General features: G+C 44.6%; 1 protein-coding gene across 4 annotated transcripts in view; it reads left to right on the top strand.

The window, feature by feature from the left end:
- Positions 1-18,375, top strand: part of SDK1 (sidekick cell adhesion molecule 1) — a 430,408-nt gene that overhangs the window by 341,923 nt on the left and 70,110 nt on the right. For all 4 annotated transcript variants that reach the window (XM_060684054.2, XM_060684053.2, XM_087878657.1 and 1 more), the window contains exons 28-29: positions 4,632-4,730; positions 15,355-15,549. In XM_060684054.2, the coding sequence (XP_060540037.2) occupies positions 4,632-4,730; positions 15,355-15,549 (294 nt within the window). The remainder of the gene's footprint in view (positions 1-4,631; positions 4,731-15,354; positions 15,550-18,375) is intronic.

Raw genomic sequence — 18,375 nt, 5'->3', positions numbered from 1 at the left:
TTGATAACCTTCCTCTGAAGGACTGTTTATCAAGCCTTGCGGAATGTAAATGAAAGTAATTTACAGTCGTATAAATAAAAGAGGTTTTGCAGGACTAAGATTGTGCTTTATACTTTCTAAGGAAGCCTAGGTCCCATCTGGGACTTTCCAGCTTCCACAAACTGTCTCCATTCACTGTGTGCACTCTAAGGAGAATGAGTTGGTAGCATCTCATCTGGATAGTACAAATAGACTGGACAACTATTTGTCTGGGGTGGTGTAAGGTTGCAGCCTTGAGAAGAGGGTTGGACTAGAAGACCTCCAAAGTCCCTTTCAACCCGAGCATTCAATGTTCTATGTTGATTACAGTTTTAATCTTAAAAAGCTGTTTTTTTTTTTCTCTCCTCGTATCAACAGCTAACGCTCCTTTAACTTTCAGTCAAGCGTCTGTTCCCCCAAATCGTCACCTTGTTTTAAAAATATTGGACAAAAAGGCCACTTCACTTTTGAAAGCCTGGCATTTTACAACCAGCTCCAAGCCCTAAAGGAAACTTTTACAGTCCAATTACGAACTCTTACCGAAATGCAACCCTACCGATAAAAAGAAAAAAAAAAAGAACCAAAAATCTTCTGGTATAACTGGACGTGATAAACAGACTTTGCCGTGATTGAACGAGAGTGTAATGCAGGTTCATATACCACAAACGGGCCTTCCTATCAGCCTTTGACAGAAGAATAACAACGTGACCTTTCCGTTATAAAAAAATATATAAACGTTTAGTGTTAGTCGCAAATACCTTTCCTGAGGATGAAAATTTGTTTTTAGAATTTGACGTCTCGAAAAAAAAGTGGAGCTTACTGCAGTTCCTGGTTGAAGGAACCTAGATTCGTTAGCTGGAGAGATAGAGATGCGGGCATAATTTTTTTAATGGAAAGAGTTATCCAACTTTCCTAGATTCTTGGAAAGGTATTAGTTAAGTCCTACTTAATGGAAGAAGAACACTGTCAGGGTTGCAAGGAACACCCCCAACGAAAGAAAACTCCCAGGCTTGAGTTTCCTCAAAGCTCCATTTTATTAGAGATGTCATATTGGCACATCTGGGAAAACCCGAATCTGAAAGCTTCCAGGTTTTCCCCACCCAAAGGAAAGTCCAAGTCCCTGCCCAGCACTCACATGTCCATCATGTGGTCCAATCCAGTGGTGAAATCCAATTTTTTTTTACTACCAGTTATGTGGGCGTGGCTTGGTGGGCATGGTGTGGCTTGGTGGGCATGGTAGGGGAAGGATACTGCAAAATTTCCATTCCCTCCCCACTCCTAGGGGAAGGATACTGCAAAATCTCCATTCTCTCCCCACTTCTAGGGGAAGGATATTGCAAAATCCCTATTCCCTCCCCACTCCTAGGGGAAGGATATTGCAAAGTCTCCATTCGCACCCCAACCTGGGGCCAGCCAGAGGTGGCATTGGCCAGTTTTCCAAACTACTCAAAATTTCCGCTATCGGTTCTCTGAACTGCTCAAAATTTCCGCTACCGGTTCTCCAGAACCTGTCAGAACCTGCTTAGATTTCACCCCTGGTCCAATCCAAATACCATCCCAACTGGAGATGCCTCCCAGTTCCAGTCATCCAGGTGCAGGGCAAGATGGCCTTGACTCTCTGAGAAAGGAATGTTATTATGACTACATATCACCCTGGCTCCATACAATCCCCCCTCCCAGTTTCCCACAGCATTAAATGTGGGCAGGCCTGAAGGCCCAATGAAAAAGATGGCTTCCAGGCCTGACATGCACAGGTGGAGCGACTTCAACAGTCTGAGCTGCCCACCAATCCGTACCAGCATCTCACAGTCCCAGATTCTGAAGGAACTTGGAGGTTCTGAACTTTGCAATTCAGAAAGCTCATCTTATTTAAAAAAAAAAAAAAAGCTATTAAAATGCACGCTTAGGATAATAAACACTTCCAGAAATGCATTTGGATTATGCTTTTCCCCGGTACTTTGTTCATCTAATCCTTAGAAGCGCCCCAAATGATGGGTCAGAGCTCTGAAGTCTGACTTTGAGAAGAACATTGCCTCTGACAACGGGGGAGACTTGAAGCTAACCTTCATCTACCACATGCTGCTTTTCGCTCTCTCTCTCCCCGTTACAGCTTTTTTTCCCCAAAGAAGTTTCCCCAGAACAGCTCACGGCTACTGACATCCCATAATAGAACTGAAACGCAAGCAAAATAAACAACGGGAGATCTCTATCCTTCCTCCCAGATTAGGGGAGAAGAAACGTGGGCCGGAATCCGAGTCGCGTACAGGCTGTAGCAGTTCCCAATGTTGCCACCGAGGGGGTCAATTTAGATGTGATAGAAAAACAAATATCGTATCCACGGGAAGCAATTTTGCATTAACTGTGTTGAATTAACTTGATTGAACTCAACAGAAAACTATCTTAATAGAAGAGAATATTTGTAGCTTAGGGTTGAACTGTGGGGTCTGAGCTTCGTGGTTTTCTTGCAGATGTTTCTTGACCCAACTAACACCATCAGTGCTAGAAGGGAGAGGGGTTTGCAGAGTTGACGGGGAGGAGGAGGAGGAGGTGGAAAGAAGGAGAAGGTCTATGAGTCCTTGATGTTCTCTGAGCTTCGTAGTTAGGTAACATCATCAGTGCTAGAAGGGAGAGAGGTTTGCAGAGAGGAGGAGGAGAGAACGAGAAGGACAATGAGTTCCTGGTGTTCTCTGAACTTGGTGGTTTTCTTGGAGACGTTTCATGACCCAACTAGGTAACATCATCAGTGCTGTAAGGGAGAGGGGTTTGCAGAGAGGAGGAGGAGAAGGACTATGGGTCCTTGGTGTTCTCTGAGCTTGGTAGTTTTCCTTCTAGCACTGATGATATTTTTTTTTAATTTGATTTATATGCCGCCCTTCTCCGGAGACTCAGGGCGGCTTACAATGCGTTAAGCAATAGCCTTCATACTTTTGTATATTTTATACAAAGTCAGTTTATTGCCCCCACAATCCAGATCCTCATTTTACCTACCTTAGAAAGGATGGAAGGCTGAGTCAGCCTTGAGCCTGGCAAGATTCGAACTTACTAATTGCAGACAGCTTTAGTTAAATTACAATGCATTAGTCTGCTGAGCTATCCAGGTTCCTAGGGGAGCCTATCCAGCCTAGTTTGGATCATTGTCTAGTTGGATCATAAAACATTTGTAAGAAAACAACCCAACTCAGCGAGCCCCAAGGCTCCACAGAAAATCATAGCCCTGAGTAGGTTCTTTGTCCTGGATCTGCTTATTTTTCGAAATGAGGGTCCAATTTCATCATATGAAGACAAGTCCCTCACCTAAATCCACAGTTGCTGCCCCTTTGTCCTAGGAGGTTTTTTTGATGGGACTCAGCACTTTCCAGGATTATTGGAGTAGCCTGCTATTAGTTGCTCTTTGGATGCTGTTGCATGAGATACCAATGAGATGGACAATTAAATGTGTACACACAGTCCGGCTTAGCCTATCTAAGTTAGCTAACAAATCAGAACCTGACCACTTTATCCTTCCTGCAGCCCTGGGTGACAAATAGCTCTATTTGCTCTTCCGTTCCCAAACTCCTGACATAAGCTTGCTTGATTCCTCCCCGATCGGTTTAATTAAAAAACATCCGAGGTAAGAGGAGGGGTGGGATTAGGGCTTAAGGTGCCTCCAGGTTTGCAAATTATCATTAAGTCCCCCTGGTGACCTTGGCGTAGGTAATTTGTCATCTGTGTCCCTTTTCATCCGCTTCCCCACTCTTCCACCCGCCCCTTTGATGCTCACGAGGATCAAGGCGCTCGCAATGGAGTACATGCAATTAGAAGATAATTCAGTGGGGAAGCTAGCAATGTGCCAGGTGAATATTCATGAAATGGAATGATGTAGAAATTAACCTCTCCCTCTCGAGATAATTCAGCGTCTGCGTAAGACGCGATATATCCCCCTTCGCCTAATTGGCACCCAGCAAATGCCTTTGGACTACAGCTCCCATGGTTTCCATCTGCCCGGCCAATGTGCCTCCTCGTTGGGAGTTGTGGCCTCCAACATCCAGAGGGCATGAAGTTGAGAATACGGCTGTGATATATGGTGCCAGGACCTTTCCTGTCTGTAGAATGAGGTCCAACCATGAAGCATCTTGCCTGTTGAGATCTCCAGAGGTCAACCTTCATTTGTTAAAGAACCCACTGTAAATATATTTCTTTGTGACAGACTCTGGATCAGTGGTGGGTTGCTATCAGTTCACCCTGGTTCGGGCGAACCAGTAGCAGCAGTGGTGGGAGGCTCCGCCCACCCACGCAGAACCGTGCATGCGGCTACAAGCAAACTGGTAGCAACGGGTTTTGAAACCTGCCCCTGCTCTGGATATGCATTAGCTGAAGGGCTTCAGGCTAGGCCCGTGAATGCTAGAGATTGAGTCTAGAACGTCCTTCTGCAAAGCAGGATGTTTATACCAAAAGCCAAGATCTGGATATCTTTGAACAATTCAGCAGCTCGCCATCATTTATGGCAGGGGTCTCCAACCTTGGCAACTTTAAGCAAAGCCGGCTGAGGAATTCTGGGAGTTGAAGTCCACAAGTCTTAAAGTTGCCAAGTTTGGAGACCCCTGATTGATGGTATTGTTTTGGATTTCTTGCAGTCCCTGGTCCCCCGGTGCGGTTGGTATTTCCCGAAGTGAGGCTGACGTCAGTGCAAATTATGTGGCAACCCCCCGAGGAACCGAACGGGATCATTCTTGGTAAGTAAAAGTGGGAAGGAAAAGGAGAGCGTTCGAACAGAAAGGACCATCTCAAGACGGGCTCAAGGTCAAAGAAACCAAAAGGGACACTTTTTCATATTGCTGGTTAGCGCAAAAATCCCGGTTCCGCTCCACAAAGCCACCATTCCCAATATCGTACACCGTTTGCACAAAAGGTTGCTTTTGGGGAACAAAATAAGTTCTCGTTCGTGTTCCTTTTGGTTGGTTCTGGCTGGCGATCCTCACATCGTGAGCATCCGTTTATCCGCAAGCGTCTTCCAGTTCTTCATTTGAAGGACGCGGTTGACCCATTCAGGAAACCCAAGTTTGCAGTCTTAACAGTTCTTACTTCCAAATATTGAAGTGGTGACATGAGAAAGATTGTAAAGCCTTTCTAGACATTAAAGATGCATCAATAGTTGGTGTCAAAGCATGATTGAGCATTTTAGCAGTGAGTGTGCAAGTACGATAAGTCCCAGGGAAGAAAAAAATGTTTGGGTTAAACTTAAACCCTTGTTTTAAGGAATATGGAGGCCCTTAGCAGACACTGATTTTGCATTCCATTTTTCATATACCCTCTTTATGCCTTCTCCTCCTCCACCACCATTACTTCTCCTTCTCCTCCTTCTTATCTTCCTTCTCCTCCTCCTCTTCCATTAATGCTTGTCTCCTTACTCAGACCTTCTCTTCTTCTTCCTTCTCGTTCTCCTCCTCCTCTTCCACCAACACCATTCCTCCTCCTCCTCCTCCACCTCCACCACCATTACTTCTCCTTCTCCTCCTCCTTCTTCTCTTTCTCCTTCTCTTCCTCCTCCTCCTCCCCCTGTTCCATTAATGCTCGTCTCCTTACTAGGACCTTCTCCTTCTCCTCTTCTTCCTTCTCGTTCTCCTCCTCCTCTTCCACCAACACCATTCCTCCTCCTCCACTACCACCATTACTTCTCCTTCTCCTCCTTCTTCTCTTTCTCCTTCACTTTCTCTTCCTCCTCCTCCTCTTCTTCCTCCTCCTCCTCTTCCTTCTGTTCCATTAATGCTTGTCTCCTTACTCAGACCTTCTCGTTCTCCTCTCCTTCCTTCTCGTTCTCCTCCTCCTCTTCCTCCACCACCTCCTTTTCCTCCTCCTCCTCCTCCTTCTCTTTCTCCTTCTCCTTCTTCTCTTCCACCCTCTTCCTCCCTCCTCCTCCTCCTCTTCTTCCATCACCACCATTCCTCCTCCTCCTCCTCCTCCTTCTCTTTCTCCTTCTCCTTCTCCTTCTTCTCTTCCACCCTCTTCCTCCCTCCTCCTCCTCCTCTTCCTCCACCACCACCATTCCTCCTCCTCCTCCTCCTCCTCCTTCTCTTTCTCCTTCTCCTTCTTCTCTTCCACCCTCTTCCTCCCTCCTCCTCCTCCTCTTCCTCCACCACCACCATCATTCCTCCTCCTCCTCCTCCATCATTAACGCTCATCTCCTGGCTCAAACCTGGTCCTGCTATGCCTGAAGAGCTTTGGAAGGTGACGATGAGTATAAAGCCGGCATTAGTATTCAGAGCGCAAAACCTGTCCTTGCTCCTGCTTGTTTGCTTTGAGGGAAGGAATGACTTAGAGTGACCTAACATTTAATAGACACATTAAACCGTTGCCATTTATTTGGCTCAGAAAGCCGTGGTGCGCCAGCGGATCCTGCTTTTGTTTGAAGGCGGCTTGTAGCACACCTCTGGATGCTAATTATGAACCACAGATTGTGCCAAAGGACTCATCTAAAGGGGGGGGAGGGGCGAGAATCAGGTGCACATATAGGGAAGCCAGACCCAAACAACTGTGGAAAATGAGTATGGAAACTATTGCTTTAAGCAACATATAATAAACTGGCAGTGCGTATATAGCAATATAACCATCGAATGTTTGTTTAGGAATTACGGGAAATCAAGTCCAACCCATTTGGGGGGCACCAGGTTTTTTTTGTTTGTTTGCTTTTTGGGAAGGCTGCTGACATACCCCATTAACTGGGGGACCTTTTGTCAGGTTCGCCTGATTCGCCAGTTGCGCCCCTTTCTTGATCGGGATTCCATGTGCACAGTCACTCATGCCCTCATCACCTCTCGCCTGGACTACTGCAATGCTCTCTACATGGGGCTCCCCTTGAAGAGCACCCAGAGGCTCCAACTGGTCCAGAATGCGGCCGCGCAGGTAATTACGGGAGCTGCATGGCGCTCCCATGTAACACCGCTCCTGCGCGAGCTGCACTGGCTCCCAGTGGTCTTCCGGGTGCGCTTCAAGGTGTTGGTTACCACCTTTAAAGCGCTCCATGGCATAGGGCCTAGTTATCTTCGAGACCGCCTGCTGCTACCGATGTCCTCCCATCGACCCGTGCGCTCCCACAGAGAGGGCCTCCTCGGGGTGCCATCAGCCAAACAATGTAGGCTGGTGACCCCCAGGGGGAGGGCCTTCTCTGTGGGGGCACCTACCCTATGGAACCAGCTGCCCCCAGAGATAAGGAGAATCCAAGACCTCGGTGCCTTCCGCCATGCCCTTAAAACTTTCTTTTTTCAGCAAGCCGGGCTGGCTTAACATATTTTTTAAATATTTTTAATTTTTAATTGGTTTGTCATTTTAAACTGGGGCCAAATTAATATATATTCTTTTAATTGTTTTTTAATGTTTGTATTGTATGATTTTATCTGGCTGTACACCGCCCTGAGTCCCTTGGGAGAAGGTGCGGTATATAAATTCGAAATAAAATAAAATAAATAAAAATAAACTGCCTTGGGATGGAGAAAAAAAAGCAGGCCAGGAGCTGAATGTTGCTTGCTTCTGGATGGATCAGTTCTTTGGAAAGAGAAAAAAGTTACTCGGAAAACTAACAAAGTCGAAAGAGAAAAGGTTGAATTTTGGAAGCTGACATCTGAAGATCTATGGAGATACTCAATCATCCAAGTTATGGTTGTCCCGACTCCAAAGGTGCTTTTCAAAAGACAACGGAAGAATCTTCTTTGGTCATACAGATACAGATACAGATTAACAGAGTTGGAAGGGACTTTGTAGGAAGTGGTGAAATTTGTTAGTACCGGTTCTGTGGGCGTGGCTTGGTGGTGGGGGTTAATGTGACTGAGTGGGTGTGGCCAACTTTTTTTTGTTAAACTTTTAAAACCATTTTTTCTAAAAGCATTTTAAAATGCTTTTAAAAGCCTCTGACGATCCCAGCTGAGTTGCCTGATCAGCAGAGGCTTTTTTTTTTCCTTTTAAAAACATTTTTTCTACAACCTCTTTGGCCGAAGAGGTTGTAAAAAAAATGCTTTTAAAAGCCTCTGACAATCCCAGCTGAGTTGCCTGATCAGCAGAGGCTTTTTTTTTTCCTTTTAAAAACATTTTTTCTACAACCTCTTTGGCCGAAGAGGTTGTAAAAAAAATGCTTTTAAAAGCCTCTGACAATCCCAGCTGAGTTGCCTGATTGGCAGAGGCTTTTTTTTTTCCTTTTAAAAACATTTTTTCTACAACCTCTTTGGCCGAAGAGGTTGTAAAAAAAATGCTTTTAAAAGCCTCTGATGATCCCAGCTGAGACGCGCTATCGTCAGAGGCTTTTTTTTTTTACTTTTAAAAGCATTTTTCGGCCGAAGAGGTTGTAGAAAAAATGCTTTTAATTTTTTTTTAAAAAAAGCCTCTGATGATCGCGCAGCTCAGCTGGGCATGGCAGGGGGGGCAGGAATTTTTGCTACTGGTTCTCCGAACTGCCTGCCGCCATCACTACCAGATCAGGCGATCCGGTCCAAACCAGGAGCATTTCACTCCTGCTTGTAGGTCATCTAGTCCAACCCCCCGCCCAAGCAGGAGACCCTACACCATTTTTGACAGCTGGCAGTCCAGTCTCTTCTTGAAAGCCTCCAGTGATGAAGCTCCCACAACTTCCGAAGGCAACTTCTGTTTCATCAGTTGATTGCTTTCACTGTCAGAAATAATTTCTCCTTATTTCCAGGTTAAATCTCTCCTTGTTCAATTTCCATCCATTATTCCTTGTCTGGCCTTCAAAGGTGCTTTGGAAAATAGCTTGACCCCCTTCCTCCTCTCTGTGGCAGCCCCTCAAGTATTGGAAGACGGCTATCATGTCTTCCCTGGTCCTTCTCTTCACTAGACTAGCCATGCCCAGTTCCTGCAACCGTTCTTTGTATGTTTTAGCCTCCAGTCCCCTAATCATCTTTCTTGCTCTTCTCTGCACTCTTTCTAGAGAAGCTAAACATTTCAAGGAGAAAAGAAAAAAAGAAAAGAAAGGAAGTCCAGTTGCCTTTTGAAAAGCACCCTTGGATTGACCCATCTGACTCAACAGAAACTGGAGAATTCTCAATTCCTGTATAAATATTTCTGAATCTCTGAATCATTTTCCCTTGGAGGGCAGCTCGATTAGCCTTCCATTTAAAAGAGGTTGGCACACTGATTGCCTGTCTCCACTCAACTCTGAAAATACCCCTATATATAGATTATTTTTGGGAGTCTTATGATGTTCTTTACGTGTTTAGCGATGTTTTGACTCCTGTTTTATTCCAGCTTTCTATTCTTCATGTCTTAATGGCCTTTAAAACTCCTTTTGCATTTATTGCTGTCTTGCTCTTACAGCCCTGGGGCATTCATTCATTTCTCCTTGAACACTTTCCATTTACCTCTTATCGATTTTCCCTTGTTTGAGTTCACCGGTACTTCCCCTGGTCTTGTAGAAGTTTCCCATCCCAGTGTTTTTCCAAGGAAGCCACTGGAACTCAAGTGCTTTTTGAAGGCTGATTTCTTAAACTATGGTTTTTTGACCAATTTGGAGACTTCGATGGCAGATTTTCATATTTCACCGACAATTTCTTTTCGCCGGCTCCAGGCTCAGATTGACTTAAATGTAGAATTGACAAAGGCTATTTCAGTTATTTTTCATGCTTTGAAATTGGCTTATTTTTTTTCCCCGACTATATTTCTAAAGCCAAACAAAATCTTAATGGGGGCCAGTAAATTGTTATATCTGTTATATTTCTATTACTTGAAAAAAAATATTAAAAAATCCTGCAATTTTGCTTTTCAGCAAATGACCCAAAGTTTAAAAGCTATTCCATGGTGTTTCTTTTTTGGAGCAGAAAGACCAAGATGAGGAGTTTCAAATCTGGGATAACCTAATCTGCTAACTTTCCTGGTGTTTAGATGAAGTTCCTTCTGCATTAGTGGCATAATAATAATAATAATAATAATAATAATAATAATAATAATAATAATAATAATAATGTGTTTTCAGAAACAAAACCTGTGATGAACATTTTCCAAACATTTCTCACTGAATTACAGAGTTAATTTTACAATTTGGGGAGTCAAATCTGTGTTTTCCTACCAAACATCAACCTTGAAGAAATCAGATTGTACAGATTGTACAGTCCTCAATTTACGACCACAATTGAGGCCAACATTTCTGTTTCTAAGTGAGACATTTGTTCAGTGAGTTTTGCCCCATTTTACAATCTTTCTTACCACCGTTGTTAAGTGAATCATGGCAGTCGTTAAGTTAGTAACATGGTTGTTAAGCGAACTTGACTTTGCTTGTCAGAAGGTCGCAAAAGGTGATCATATGACCTTGGACAGTGCAACCGTCATTAATACAAGTCAGTTGCCAGTTGATCATCTGACCGTGGGGATGCCACAGCGGTCATAAATGTGAAAAACGTCCATAAGTCACTTTTTTCAGTGCCGTTGTAACTTCAAACAGTCACTAAAATGAACGGTTGTAAGCCAAGATGTCAACTCGCAAAGCATTCCTGGCCTGCTCTCGAGTTGTCATAGGCAAGGGAGATGGGAAACCGACGAAGCAGTATGGCAGCCAAAGACAGGAGCACATTCCAGACATATCTTTCTCAAGGCTGTCTCCCAGGGTTACCCACAGTGGCCAGAGGGGAGTGATCTCTACAACCCGCGAAATTGCTCCATTAGCGAATGTGATTGATGACACACCCTGGGGGAAGGTCAGAAACAGGGTCATGTTTCGGGCCATAAATTATGTGGGGTCAGAGTTGGCTTAGCTCCTAATAAATAACTGGATTTCTTTTGAAGTTTGGCTGGAGGCTCATGATTTAACCCTGATGCGAGGACAACCTGTAATTTTTCCAATGAAATCTCCAGGCCTCTTTAGCTGGCTTCTTCCTTCCTCTTTTTTTGAGGAACATTTTGGGACTTCTGCACCAAGAGCAGTTAGATTGAGAAGGACAATTCACGCTAGACTTCAGGCAAAGTCTACTTCCTCAGATCTGACTTATCAAGGATTCACGATGTGTAACCTGGGCAGGCGGTGTAGCATTTTGAAAGGATAAATCTAAAGATATTACCGCCTGGTTTTCTCTTTTTCTCCCTGAAGTTCCCCTACAGTTCCCCGAAGTTCCTAGTTAATGATCTCTGAAGATTAAACTTGTTTAATGCAAATATCTAACAGCACCACCTGGTTGCTAATACTCCTATTAGTGTTTCGCAGATTTTCAGGGGACTTCGTTGCTCTTCCTTAAGCTAACCGTAAGTTTCTTATGCAAATGGGTAGCTTCGAGTTGCCCAAATAATATTGATGAGAAAGGTATCTAATAGGTTGATCCACTCACGGAGGGATTGTCACCAGCTTCTTGTTCATCAAATGCATTTGCATTTATTTAAGCCCGGTGCCTAAGCTGAAGAGCAGAGGATGACATTTTTAATGGATTTCAGCTTAAGCCAGAATTGTCACATTATGCGACAACTTGTATGTAACTAAGTGCATCAGCTGAAGCTTAAACACAGAGCTGGGATTATAATTTTGAAACTCATCTAGTGTTGCGATACCATGAAAAGCATATCCGAGCTTTTGAGGGGTTTTTTTTTCAGTCTTTGCCGAGCCTTTGATTTGATTTGATTTGATTTGATTTGATTTTATCATCCATGCACACCCATAGACGAGCAATTATCTTGCAGCTTAACAGTTTTAGTTCTAGCTTACAGCTCTGGCACCCTGGTGAAGCCACGTGCTTAGATGCCCAATTTACAGTGCTGGCCTTGAAAAAAATATATGCATGGCCCCCACCAATGGACCCCATCACTTATCTGTGTCCTGTTGTGACCTAGGCCCAAGTAGTTATTACCAGACACAACCAGTCCTAAACAAACATATTTTATTAGAACAGCTGATAAAATGATTCATTCTCATCTTAGTCCAAATCAATTCCAAAACAAGTTCTTCAGAAACAGTCCTTCGGCCTTATCACCAACCTTTGTCTTCTTTGGCACCCTGCCAAAGGCTTTTCTTGGCAAAACCCCAGGAAGTTCAGAAGCAAGAGACACCGACAAGAAACAAATGTAGCAACGTTGCTTTCCTACAAAGATCCCAAGAGCTGTTGCTGCTCTTTTAAGCCTTCTGGGAGGGGCCAATCATCTCCTGGCCTTACTCCCGAGTCCTCCCTTTTGCTTTAACTGTTCTTGCCTTCTGGCAGCTCTTCGCATGCGTGCACTAGGAACAGGCTCCTCCTGTTCCTCTGCCTCTCTGCTGTCTGCCTCTGGAGGTTTCGGAGTCCGTGCATCCCTCCCAGATGGTCCTGACCCCATCTCTGCCTCTGACACAGAGCCCTCGTCCGGGCCTTCCCCAGACTCCAGGACTGGCCCACGGTCCTCCCCAGCCTCCTCACTGTCTGACTCCGCTGCCAGGTCCGCAGGCTGCTGGCGGACCACAACGTGTCCTCACGGTCACCTGAATAGCACAAATGGACGTGGAACCTTCTGGGAACTGCTGCAGATAAATCTCCAAGTGGTCTCAATGACTCTCTAAAAGGATGCAAACGACCAGCTTCTGTCTGCAAAAAGTATAAATCCTTCCGTTCCCCATCATCCAGTCAGAGCTGAAGAAGCTTCTTGGATGAGAAGCGAAACGTCTTCAAAGAAAAACCAGAAAGTCCAGTTGCCTCTTGAAAAAGCACCTTTGGGACAATTGTGACCTGGATGACTGAGTATCTCCGTAAACATCCTTCTGCTGGTTTCCATCCATGGTCTTACTGTCTTGCTTCCATTCTCCCTTGTAATATATAATGAGGGATGTGGTGGCTCAGTGGCTAAGACGCTGAGTTTGTCGATCGAAAGATCGGCAGTTCATCCGTTTGAATCCCTAGTGCCACATAACGGGGTGAGCTCCCATGACTTATCCCAGCTTCTGCCAACCTAGCAGTTCGAAAGCAGGTAAAAAATGCAAGTAGGAAAATAGGGACCACCTTTGGTGGGAAGGGAACAGTGTTCCGTGTGCCTTTGGTGTTGAGTCATGCTGGCCACATGACCACGGAGACGTCTTCGGACAGTGCTGGCTCTTCGGCTTTGAAACGGAGATGAGCACCGCCCCCTAGAGTCGGGAACGACTAGCACATATGTGCGAGAGGAACCTTTAATTACCTTTTATTACCTTTTAATATATAATTATATAGTTGAATGGAGATCTGGAGACCATCCCAACTGAAGCAGAGATCAAAAGTTGCTCTGGAGGTCATTTTATTTCCAATCCTTTCTCTACTTTTTAAGGAAAATTGTCCCAGCAAAGCAGCAATGAAACGGAATTTTTCTTCAGAATCTCTTCATCCCCATCAAAATTTTCCTGCTTGGTACGACAATTAGTCTCCGAAAGCATTAAAAAAAAAGAGAGAGAGCCAAGAAATGTTTTTTTAAAAAAAAAAAAAGAATGAAAGAAAAAAGAACAAAAAAGCATGACAAACATTTGGATTGGATTTATTATGTTTATCTTGCTTTTTCTTTCCTTGGGACTTGGGAAGCAGCCTATAGAATTAAAAGAACACTAGCACAATTAAAAGCCAGACAATGCACAATAATTAGAAAGGGAAGCAATTGGAATCACAGCATATTTAAAAACAAAAGCGTAAAAACCCCAAGTAGCTGACGCAAAAGTCGCACGCATCAGGAGGGCAGAGAATTCACATCAGTCAAACTGAAAATATCTCCCAGCTCAGAATGTGTGGGGGTATGCGAGCATAGAAATTTTCAATAAATTTCTGAACGCTGAAAGAAGAAATGCAGGTTATAATTAGTATAATTAGTAGGCAAGCTTGCAGGAAAGAGGTAGACGGATTATGGAGGCACCGTGTAATAAAATGTGGCCTTTGCAAATCACTCTTCCTATTATGTGTCTGGCCATCAGCAAGCAGGGAAAAAAAAAAACAATTTTTATATTTTTACGACATTTTTTGGAACCACTAAGAATTCTACCAGTTGGAAGACCTATCTTCATTTCCTAATGGAAAGGGGATAGTGAATAATTAACCAGTGGAACAGCTTGCCACCAGAAGTTATAGGTTCTCCATCACTGGAGGTTTTTAAGAAGAGACTGGACGGGCACTTTGTTGTGGCCCCGCCGTCCGAGCCTATCTCATCGGAGGAAGAAGGCTCCGAACATGAAGAAGAGGAGTCGGCCAGGCCTCCCTCTCCAGGCCCCTCCTCTCTGGCAATGCCTCAGGTGCCGGCCGAGGAAGAGGAGATTAGCCAGGAGCCAGGTGTCTCCGATGAGAGCGAGAGAGGCGATCTGTCGTTCCTGGATCCACATCAATGAAGGCGTGATAAACGGTTGCAGCAGTTAAGGAGGCGTGCCAGGGATTATAACTGAGTCACTGGACCACACCCCAGAGAGTGTGGTGGCCATTTAAGACTCTGTGACGGACAAAAACTAACTCTGGCTAAGCACTTGAACAACGCTTAAAGCTGCCAAAAGGTTTCTTGTTTGGAACTGGACTATTTATAAAACGTGTGTATTTCTGTTTATCTGGTGAAGGGATATTCCGTTTATTGAAGTAAAAGCACTTGGCAGTCGGTGCTCGTATTGCTGCCAAGTTTCTGATAACAACCTGTGTGCGTGCCAAGTGCTTTCTTAACCCTCGGCTGGCTGTGTTTGTGTGTGTGTGGAGACGGGGACAGAACACACTTGTCCAAAATGATGTAGGGTCTCCTGCTTGAGGAGGGGGCTGGATTAGAAGACCTCCAAGGCCCTTTTGTTATTCTGATCGGTAAAGGTTCCCCTCACACATAGGTGCTAGTCGTTCCTGACTCTAGGGGGCGGTGCTCATCTCCGTTTCAAAGCCGAAGAGCCAGCGCTGTCCGAAGACGTCTCCGTGGTCATGTGGCCGGCATGACTCAATGCCAAAGGCATTTAGAAGCAGGCAATCTGGAGCGGATACACTTCCAGTCAGCCACACTTTGTCAAAATCATCTGCGTAGACTTCTCTGTACTGTGCCCTGTTTGCAGAGCACATCGATATGCTCCAGGAAGGTGAAATGGCTCCAGTACCTCATTCTAAAAAATGAAGTGTGACATTTCAGAGATTTCATGGCGGATTGTCACTCAGAAGTCATTTTCCAGCGATTTCCCAGATAATGTACTGAATCAGACTTACACAAAGGGGGAAAGGCGTTACAAAGTCAGCTGATCCATCCTAAAAAGAAGCCAATTCGATTGTTTTCCTTTAGGCTAAATAAAGAATCGGGATGGGCTAATCGTCTCGACATTTTCCCTTCCTTAAAAGACCAGTTGAGCTAACTCAACCGCAACAATAATGTTATTTATTTGGATCTAGGCACGTATGCATCTTCGTAAGGTTGAGTTCATCCTTTGTCTCCCTCTGAATTCAGGGTACCAAATTGCTTACCGTCTGGCATCCAGCAGCCCCAACAAGTTCACCACGGTGGAAGTCGGCTCTTCCGTTCAACAGTTTGCAGCTACCGATCTCATCCCTGAATCCGCATATATTTTCCGAGCTTCTGCCAAGACCCGCCAAGGTTGGGGTGAGCCCTTGGAAGCGACTGTGATCACTACGGAAAAGAGAGGTAAGTTAGGAACAAAACTTCAAGCTTATCAAAGAGAGATCCAACCTAGAATTAAAGAGTAATTTCCTGACCATGACAACAATTGCTTCCAGAAGTTCTGGAAGGCTTGCTTCCAGAAGTTCTGGATGCTCCATCACTGGAGGTTTTCAAGAAGAGAGTGGACAGTCCTTTGTCTGGAATGGTATAGAACAGAGGTCTTCAAGCTTGGCAGCTTTAAGACGTGTGGACTTCAACTTCCAGAATTCTCCAGCCAGCATAGCTTGTTGAAATCCACAAGTCTTAAAGTTGCCAAGTTTGAAGACCACTGGTATAGAGTCTCCTGCTTAAACAGGGGGTTGGACTGGAAGACCTCCAAGGTCCCTTTGAGCTCTGTTGTACTGTATTCTCCTTTCTCCCCAGTACCCAAGATGGTGAGCTTTCTGGTCTTTGGCTTCTTGCGTTGACACAAGAGTTTGATCTTTACAGTGGTCCATTTCCCACCAACGCCCTGTCCTTTAAAACAAATGAAGATAGCCTGTGTTATCGCTCTAGAAAGAAAATGAGCCAACGGCAAACATAGCTTGTGCTTTTTATCTTGGGTTGTTGTGTCCAAATTAGATGTCATTGAGGAACAATGGGCCTTGTGGAACGAGGCTCCTCAGGGAAGATGGACAAATGGGGAAATAAAGGCCAAAACAATATTGCAGAGCTTATTTTCACTGTGTGTCAGATTCCTCATGGGAATGAATAGGAGCTAATTCCTCAGAGGTTTCTCCCAGAAGCAGGATTATATCTACTCGGGCGAAATGAGAAATTATCTACCTTATTGTGAAAATACCTATCATTTCTAGGTGAAATGTTAACATAAATTTCTGGTCCATGTACGATATGCCGTACGCTACATAAATCTACTCGGCGTCCAGCATCTCTGAGGAGCTTCAGAATCTAGCCCCCAAAAATGACCTTTGAACATTGTCTGGGTGTCACCAAGGTTCTGGAACATGTCCATCGTAACTCCAGAGCACCCAGCATAACCTCAATAATTTATTATAATGCCCTAGAACTGCCTTCTCCAAGGTTTATGCTCCTGGTTATTAGACCGCAACACCCAAAATTAATAAGGATGGCTAATATATTTTCACTCATCCATGTACACCAATGCACATCCACATGCAATTTACACGTCAACTACTTTCCCGTGGACATATTCAACAGTGGTGGGTTGCCCCTGGTTCAGACCGGTTTGCAAAAACCGGTAGTAAAACTGGTGGGAGGCCCCGCCCAGCGCCCCGGATGTCATCATCAGCGATCTGCGCATGCTTGCGCGATCCCGTTGCGAACCGGTAGTAAAGGTAAGTAGAACCTACCCCTGATGTTCAACCTACTCTCCATTAACTAGTAAAATCTGGGATGAAACGGAGTTAAAACTTCCGTGAATGTAAAAATGGCCTTCTAGAAAACTCTACAATGCACCTACTATCCCGTTCCTATCTCTGCCCTCCTTGATGTCATTTCAAGCTCCCTCATCCAGTCCTAGCAAACTCCAAGGCTGTTCCTTGGATGCTTATTGTTGAACGCCGAAGTTTTCCGATGCTCGTGTCATAAATTGTTCACTTACAACGTACAAGGAGCAGATGGAGCCTGTGCCTGCTCACAAATAACGCTGACAGCCTTGGCCAAAACAAGTATAACGCTGTAAATCATCATTTAAGTCGGATCTGTTTCTTCCCAGCCTCTGCAACTCTGCCCAAACCTGCCAATCACTAATGGACCTCAACGGAAAGTCCTTCCTCTGGCAACCATATGGAAGGAAATTGGCATTGCCTTCTTCCAGGATGTTTTGTTGACTTCCCAATATATCCCCAAATCTTGGAATGATCTCGTGGTCACCATTCAACTGTTAACAAGGTCCTATCCTACTTCCTTTCCAAGTTCATCACACGTTGGTCTGATTCCACTGAACCGGGGTGCAAAAACAAACAAGGCTCCTGCATTTTATAGGTTCTGTAGAAAACTTCATATCACACCTGCTGAAATTACCTGTTCCGTGCAGTTATTATCCGTGCAAAACTCTTCTCTCTCTCCCCCACGCCATTCTTCCGTTATTCTGTCTTTTTTTGCTGGAAAAGTGTCTTAGCATTCATTATATATATATATATATATATATACTTTTTATGAAAACTAAAATTTACCTTCCTCCCAATATACATTCTCCCACAGATGAAAAGCAAGAATACTGCTTGGAGAATGAGTGGGTTTTTTTTTTTTCCTCTTCCTGGCCATAATAAAACTATAATGTGGCAAAGAAAACTGCAGGAATGTAATCCTCAGAAGTCAAGCTTGACTTGAGAGCAACTTCACCGCTTTATGTGGGAGATACCACTTGGCATTTAATAGTTGCATCCCATAATTTCCTTTTCTCTGCTGTTGCCAGAAGAACGAGTCTTATCATTGTCTGGAGTACTTTGAGACTTAACGGAAAAACCTTTTTCTTTCTCCCTTAACACTTGGCTGCAAAGTTGAGGGCACTTTCCTTTGGAGTGACTAGCAGTTCAGCCACCACCATCCACGTTCCCATGTTTACATGCAACAGTGTCATACTACACCTATGCTCTAGTATAGCATATCCTGCAACCCCACTCCCTTCTAGCACTGGTGATGTTACCTAGTTTGGGTAATGAAACGTTTGGGTAATGAAAGCAAGCAAGCTTAGAGAGCACCAAGGACCCCACAATTCCTCCTCCTCCTCCTCCTCCTCCTCCTCCTCCTCCTCCTCCTCCTCCTCCTCCTCCTCCTCCTCCTCCTCTTACTCTCTCCTCTCACAAACCCCACTCCTTTCTAGCACTG

Source organism: Pantherophis guttatus, chromosome 14 (assembly GCF_059756535.1).
Source record: "Pantherophis guttatus breed Tessera chromosome 14, ASM5975653v1, whole genome shotgun sequence".
NCBI classification, from domain to species: domain Eukaryota; kingdom Metazoa; phylum Chordata; class Lepidosauria; order Squamata; family Colubridae; genus Pantherophis; species Pantherophis guttatus.
Note: the sequence above shows the minus strand (reverse complement) of the source record. Positions and strands in the feature narration are given on the sequence as shown.